General features: G+C 34.2%; 1 protein-coding gene across 1 annotated transcript; it reads right to left on the bottom strand.

Moving 5' to 3' along the window:
- Window positions 1-3,268: 3,268 nt before the first annotated feature.
- LOC148969611 (C-C motif chemokine 20-like) lies at window positions 3,269-5,326 on the bottom strand. Its single transcript, XM_089125786.1, has 4 exons — window positions 5,180-5,326; window positions 4,614-4,716; window positions 3,555-3,632; window positions 3,269-3,456 (listed from the first exon to the last, which is right to left on the bottom strand). The coding sequence occupies exons 1-4, from the start codon at window positions 5,244-5,246 to the stop codon at window positions 3,411-3,413; spliced, it is 294 nt and encodes a 97-aa protein (XP_088981912.1). The 5' UTR covers window positions 5,247-5,326; the 3' UTR covers window positions 3,269-3,410.
- Between the last annotated feature and the right edge of the window lie 2,649 nt (window positions 5,327-7,975).

The raw sequence follows: 7,975 nt of genomic DNA, 5'->3' as shown, positions 1-7,975 counted from the left end.
AATTTGTGTTCCGAAGATGAACGAAGGTCTTACGGGGTTGGAACAACATGAGGGTGAGTAAATACTGACAGAATTTTCATTTTTGGGTGAACTAACCCTTTAATTCTCAGTTTTTAAACGAAAACGCACTAGTGTGGACGGGGCCTGAGACAAGACAGTCAGGAAGATCCCACTGGGATATTCCCCTACCATTTGCAGAGATTTCCTGGTTTCATCATTTATAAACTTAATATAAAATACTACTAAAATACTACTAATCCTACACAACTGATTGTGAGAGAAGTGAATAACAGGAACTTTAGTATAAAGTATGTTGCATCTGAAATAAGAGAAGATCTGTTTCAATCTAACACCATGTGTAAACCGGTTGGGCTGGTCTTGATCCAATCCACTATTCTTAACTTTTTTGGCAAATGTGCAGGTAAAGAATTTTTAGACAAAAATATTTTTTTATCCTCCAAAATCCTTTCACATACTGTATAGATATTCCAGTCTTTTACAGGACTGCATACCCTCATTTTAACTTGATGACATGCTTGGCGGTTTGTATTACACATTGTGTTATTTTATGGAGAGCCAACCATTCGAAGGTTTCAGGTATCCATTTCCGTGTTTTCACTCCATTGACATTTAAACCTTTTCAAAGACTGTTTAATTGATTCTTCAATTTCGAATACAAATGGTAGAGTCAGTATTCCATAAATCCTTCTTCCAAAACATGTGTTTTTTTTTTTTATCTTACCCTGATTCACTATGGTAATCCTGTTGTAAGTGTTTACATTTTAGACCTGACAGCATGGTTTTTGTGGGAAATTGCATGCGTACATACCTGTATACGTCTCGTTATATCCGTAAATAGAGAACAGTTGCTCATGGCTACTTTGACGCGTGTATGGAAGTACCTGTATGGAATGCCAAAGCTGACTTAAAAAATAAATAAATACATGGCCTCAAAGCTTCAGCACTGCCACTCTGAGCTTGATTGCTGTCTGAGTTAAAACATGCCCCCCTCATTAGCATAAGGAGAAAGAAATATAGAAATAAGTAAATGTAGAAATAAATAAATGTAGACATAAAAACATAAATGAATGTGGAAATAAATAAAAGTGGAAATAAATGAATGAATAAATGTATAAATAAAAATATTAATGTGTTAAAAAATACAATTATATATAAAATAAGGAAATAAAAGTAAAAATATTCATTTATTTGTACTTTTTTACATTTCTTTGCATATTTATTTATGTATTTTTGCTTTTACATTTCTTTGTATATTTATTTATTTTTAATTAAGTCAGCTTTGGCATTCCACATGCAAGTACCATAAGTAACCTGTCACAATGAGCGAGAAAGGTTGACATAATAGCCCTATTTGGATGGTAATTGTTATTGGGGTCGTTATGTATTTTTAACATTTACAGGTGTTAGTCTGTGTTTTTATTGGCATCGGAATCCAGAATGTCAGTTTTTTTTTTTCCCACCACCCGCGTAAATATCCCCGGCTGAATACCAATTTTCCTGGCAAACCAAAACAAGCCTTAAAGGGTCACTCCACCTCTGGAAAGGTGACTGTGAATTTAAAATGGGTAATTTATGTAGAAGAAATGTGAAACTATTTTTGAATTTGGAGCTTTCTAGACTGAGATAAGCCAGAAAATTTATTTTTGGCTTATGTGGATGAAAGACAACAACTCCCAGAATGCACTTGCTCCTCTGCCCTAGGAGGCCACGCCTACCGGTAACCGCGCAGAAGGTAAACAACAGTGTAGGCTATTAGTGAGTCTCCGTGATGAGTCTGCCTGAAAATGTGTTTCGAGATCGCCCAAAATGTCCGGGATTCGGCTTTTGCGTTCTACAGTCGTCATTCATCATGTTTACTGTGGCGAGCAGGGCGAGTGAGGGCCCCACGAGAACGACGCAAGGCCGGTGGTGTGATTAACTTACCGATGAGTGACACCTGTGAGCCATAAGTTATCGGTCTTGTATCTCTCACGGAGGAGCGGGAATTTTCTTAGCAATGTTAAAACGCACATCAACCGATCACTTTTTTAGCGTTCATGTAAACACTACATTCAGATTCAGAATCACCAATCAGAATGAATTCAGTTAGATTGAAACAAAAGCTGTACATGTAAACAATGGATGGCGACTGCAGAAAGCAAAAGCTGAATCCTGGACATCGACGGGCGGACGTGCAGGAAAGAGAGAACGGTAACCCCTAAAGTTACTACTCAGCTTTCTCCACAGAACAAGACCCTGCTAGCTTAGCTTCCAAAAAATATGGCTAACACTATGTGTAATCCCAGTCCTCCATAATGCATCTGTCTGCGTATTCAGTAGCTTCGTCCTTATTTTAAAAAGTTTCTGCCGGTGAAATCAAACACACTGGCACTGATCTGTGATTGGTCTGTTAGTGCATTAGGTCCAACCCCCTATGGGCGGGTTTGAAAGGGTGAGATCTAGTGCTTGTAGTCTTTACAGAAATTCCCTCCTCTTACACTTCCTCCTACAATGATGTAAAATTACGATTTTTGCGTCATTGTAGGTGGATGTGAAAAAGGTAAAAAGCTGATTTCTCGTCTCAGGGGAAAATGAGAGTGTTGCAGGACCATTCAATAGTAAAACTGGGTTTCTAACAATGGAAAGCTTAATGCAAATGTGGAGTGTCCCTTTAAAAAAACAAAAACAAAATGTGAAACCAAAATCTAATGTTCTGAGAACAAAATGTATTGTATTAATGTAATGTAAAATGTATTAAATTAATCAGTTAGTAACCATTCTCAATAAAAAAAATAAAATAATAAAAACCTTTTTTAAACTAAAATCCATTTTGTAATAATTGTCTTAGTCATTGCAAAAATTCAGAGTGGAATTAAGGACCTTAATTTAAAAATACAGTAAAAAAAATTTCAGTGAAATATAAGTGAAATGTAACAGAAAACAAAAACCATTTATATATAAAAATGCATAAAATATTTGCCTATTATATATGCCCTATTTGTCATACTGGCAAGACTTGAACAGAAGAGGGCAGCATTGAGTAACCAAAGGCAACGTTCCAAAATACAGGTTCAAGAAACCATTTGTGAATGGTAGAATCTTATCAAATATACAATTCCTTTTAATATATTTTTTCTTTATAAGAAATATTTAAATAGTATTTGAATTATTAAAAAAACACAGTGAACTAAATTAGGTAGTTAGTTATCAAAACAAAAAGCTCTAAATTATTTTGATTTGTAAAAAAGAAAGAGGTCACAAAAAGACTCAAAACACAAAAAGGTCTACAATACATACAAATACAATACAAGCTAGCTATATAGTAGCTTGTATTACGACCTGTATAAACACTGTTGAAGAAAATGCAATTAAGCAATGCCAAAAAAGAATATATATATATATAAGACTTCTTATAGTCTATGTCTTTTGCCTGTCTTCATTCTTGCTGCTTTTATCCTATAGGGGAAAGAACATTTTTTCCATAAATTTATTTTTTAAGCACACTATATACTGTATTCTTTCATGTTAGCGATTGATAATTCACTTTCTCATACTTTAGGCACTCGACTCTGCTTTGTGTCCAATTCTGTGCTGGGTCAGCGCAAATTTTTCTTCCTTTTTCGGTGTGGAAGCTGCAATGATATAACATGCCATGAACTCAATAACCAGAGACAATACTATCATCATTATGTCCATAAAATAAAGGACTATAAAGTTTATTCATGTTACATTGCAAATTCAAGCCCCTAAAATATACAAAGAAAGAGTTTTTGCAAAATCAGAAAAATAATTTAAAAACAAAATTATAATGCATAATTATATGCACATTTTTTTCTCTTTTTTTCCATATATAGACACATAACAATACACACACATAGGCTATTCTGGATTATTACTATTTGTTACAATTGGTGAAATAATCATAATGAAAACTATACACTCTTAGAAGAAAAAGTTCTATATAGATCTATCAGCACTACGTATTTGGAACCCCTAAAAGGTTGTAGACAGATTCTATATGGAACCTTTTGGGTTCATTCATTATCATTTGTTTTGTCCTTTCCAGATTAAATATTTCATATTATGACAAACATCAAGACCCTAAAATGTATTTATGAATGCATGTGAATGATCATAAAGTTCAAGATATGGGGGTTAGAAAATTTATATATTTATATCATTTTATGTAGTTAATCAATTTCACACGAAGAGTGCCATTTCAGTTTTTCTCCTCCAAAAACTGATTAAAATGATTTAAATGTGATATTAAGTTACTACAACAGTTTAATAAACAATAATTGAATTACACCTACAAAATGTTGCAGAAAATGTAATATATGAATGAATAATAGCCTATAAAGAACCTTTGTGCCAGAAGGGTTTTCTCTTGTCATTATTGAACCTTTTTTAGCAGAAAAGGTTCTTTGGAGTTCAGTAAAGATCCCTATACTACATATAGCCTATAGAACCCCAATGAACCCTTTTTTTTCTAAGAGTGTAATCTAACACATTTTGCCTTTGTGCACATTTTTTGTAAAAGTATACTCATTTATTATAAAATTTCTAACGTACATAGAGTGCGTCAAACATGTATGAAAAATAAAAATACTTACATAACAGCTGGAAGAAAACAGCCGCCAGTTATAGCTTGGATATCATAGCCTTTCAGAACTGCACAGCGTCTGGGTATTTTGGTGTAACTGAGGCAGCAACTACCTGTGAAACAGAAGGGAAAGAGTTGTTCAGGTCTTTACACATCTACAGGCTGTGTCAAACTTTCCACTAATTTCCAAATGACAAAAACAACAGTAAAGGGAATTGTATTACGGACATGCGTTGGTTAAAAGACAGCTAACAAAAGGGTTTCTATTTAAATTCAGCTAAGGGATAGGCTCATAACTGAACAGATAATGAAATCCATCTTGTTTTTGTACTACAATTGTACCCTTGATCATGAAACATAATCTTCATTTTTAAAGCGATAGTCCATGCAATCAATGGGTTCTGTAATTAAAAATAGGCTATATGTATATATTTTAAAGCAGTTGTTCAACATTTCAGCAGCACATTTCTACAACACGAGTCATATACAAGCTGGCGGATCTTTAACGCATTCAATAGAGCGCATTCAATGTAAAAGATCTATTGCATATTATTACTTGAAAGCACTTTTACTCACCTGCCTCTGTCTCCACCTGAAAAATGAGGAGTGTAACGAAGGCCAAAATCCATATTTTGATTACCATCGTTGAACTTTGGAATTGGTCCAGTATATCTTACAAAGTATAGCCTAAATGTTGTTAATCCACATAGAGAAAGATCTGAAGAGCTTCAGAGAGCTTCACTCTTTTTAAGCCAATGATTTGGGTTTCCCCCACCCCTGCAATTCATGTTTAGGCTACTCCCCTTTTAAATTCCTGTGGTGGCTATTCTCATATGCTCAGACCTGCAAACTCTTCAGCATAAAAAAGGCGACAATGGGGCGGGGTAAGATTGAACTCTGTAACAGCCACCTAGTGTTGAAGTAGTGTTCATGACATGTTGACATGCCTTTAAAAGTACTCGTTATTGTAAGCGTGATGTTGTTATGTGAGCGCGGCGCGCACGTTCAGTGAGAATGCTCGCGCAAAGAGGAAGATGTCCGATTTATCGTGGGCTGTTGTTTTATTAGGCTATAATGCGTTTTACTTTGATTTGTAGCGTTTGAGTGTTTTCTTTAACCTGTTTACATCCGCTCTTTCGACATGTATGTGAAGTGTGCTTAACTGAAAGAAAGCAACTATAAAAGGACTCGTGGAACTACCAGTTTGTTTGCACTGTCTTTCCTATTCTTCATCTGGGCAGACTTCAAACTCTGACAGACTTTACAACACACTGACTGTTTTATAAAGGGGTTGGATAAATATGTTTTGCTTTTAAAACTGTGTTTTAATGCGAGTATACATATACTCATATACATATAGGCTACATAGCCCACACAAATATAAGTATACACTTTGCAGACTGAATGTTGTCCTGTATGAACAAAATGATGGATTATGTTTTTGTCTCTGTTCGATCGCACTCACACCCGGGTCTCACACACAGTTCGATCGCGCCCTTGTCTCTGCGTCTCTAATTTTATAATAGCACTAAATATTTTATCTTGATCTTTATTTCAGAATGATTTCCATTAAATGATTCAACACCCAATTTCCTTACTTCCTCCATACATTCTAACCTTTCTTTTACATATTTTTCACATTTTATTAAAATATGTTCAATTGTTTCAGCCTGATCACAATAATTACATTAACCCGTTTTATGTTTTCCTATTTTAAACAAAGAATGATTTAGTCTAGTGTGCCCTATTCGAATGAGAGAAATAATTGTATCTTCTTTTCTATTCCTAAAAACTCTTTTTCCATTTTCTACTTGATTCTGTACTACATCTTCCCTTGTTACCACTGTTCCATACTTCTTGCCATTTGTTGTTTATAAATTCTTTAATTTTTCTTTTTTTACTCAAAGTCAATTTAATATCTGTGAGTTTCACAGCTTGCTCAGCTACTTTATCCACCACTTCATTAGCCTCCACTCCCACATGAGCCCACAACTATTAAACTTACTTTGCTTATTCTTAATAAATTAGTAAGAATTTCATATATTACATCTGGCCTTGCTGATTTATTTCCACTTACAAGGCTTTTTATTGATGCATAAGAATGCGAATATATAACAATCTTGGTTTTACATCCTCTACCCACTGCAGTGCTATACCATCATGGCAACTAATTCTGCAGCAAACACAGATACAGTCAGTAATTCTTTTCTTAATTCTTATTTGAAATATGGAACATTTCAGCTGCTGAAATATGGAGCATATGGAGCAGCTGCTGTTCTTCCAGATATGGGATCCTTAGAACCATCAGTATATAGGCTACATATACAGTATATGCAACCATGACGAATAAGTCTGATCTAAATATTTAATGTTCTTTGGGGTATCTCTCTCATTCTTAATTTTCTTTTGAATTTATACATCAATTATTGGCATTGTAAATATCCATGGTGGTATATTAGATAAAATAACCAACCCGAATAACATCACAATCTGCAATACCAGCTTCTAGTGCTTCTCTGTAAGTAATCCATCTCAAGCTTTTAATGTTCTTGTTCCTATGTTCCCAGCATTGTTCTATCACTCCCTTTACTGGATGATTCTCTTTATGCCCTTTTATATTAACCCAATAATTTAGTCTTATTTTATTCCTACAAAGTTTTAAAGGAGCTTCTCCAACTTCTGTAAAGCTGCGATGGGAGATGTTCTGACTGCACCACAGCCTATTCTTAAAGCTTGATTTTGTATTGCTTCAATATTTTTGACTATGGCTTCTGTTGCAAATCCATAAATTAAACTTCCATAATCCAAACTTGATCTGATTAATGTTCTATATATTCTTTTCAATGATAATCTACAAGCTCCCCATTCAACCCCTGATAATCATCTTAAAATATTTACTCTTATTTCACATTTCTTGACCAATTTTTAGCATGTATTGCAAATGTCAACCTAGATTCCATCATACACTGAGATTTGACTACTTCAACTTGTTCCAGTTCCTGCTTATATAATTTTAACTTAACCTCTGGTGCATTTTTCCTTTAAGTAAAACATATTACTTGAGTTTTAGCCACAGATAACCTAAAGCTCCAGTTATTTGCCCAACCCTCTACTTCATCTACTGCTTTGTGTATACTTTGTTCTACATTTGAAACATCACATACTCTTTTCAATATTGCCCCGTCATCTGAAAATAATGCTCTTCCTATCACCTTTTAAATGACAAAAAAGTAATTTATCATAATGTTAAAAAATATTGGGCTGCATACACTTCCTTGCGGAGTTCCAATATCTATCTTATATGTCTTTGAATACTCTACCTCAACTTGAATTGTTCTTTCAAGGAGGAAGTCCATAATCCAATTGTACAAT

Source organism: Pimephales promelas, chromosome 22 (genome assembly GCF_988280905.1).
Source record: "Pimephales promelas chromosome 22, fPimPro1.hap1.1, whole genome shotgun sequence".
Classification (NCBI taxonomy): Eukaryota; Metazoa; Chordata; class Actinopteri; order Cypriniformes; family Leuciscidae; genus Pimephales; species Pimephales promelas.
Note: the sequence above shows the minus strand (reverse complement) of the source record. Positions and strands in the feature narration are given on the sequence as shown.

Excerpts from the sequence above, each read along its gene's own strand:
- LOC148969611 (XM_089125786.1), bottom strand. The coding sequence starts at position 5,246 with ATGGTAATCAAAATATGGATTTTGGCCTTCGTTACACTCCTCATTTTT. Across the intron at positions 3,633-4,613 it reads TGTTTTCTTCCAGCTGTTAT|CTTCCACACCGAAAAAGGAA; the intron begins GTAAGTATTTTT and ends ATATCATTGCAG. Across the intron at positions 3,457-3,554 it reads AGCAGAGTCGAGTGCCTAAA|GATAAAAGCAGCAAGAATGA; the intron begins GTATGAGAAAGT and ends TTTCCCCTATAG.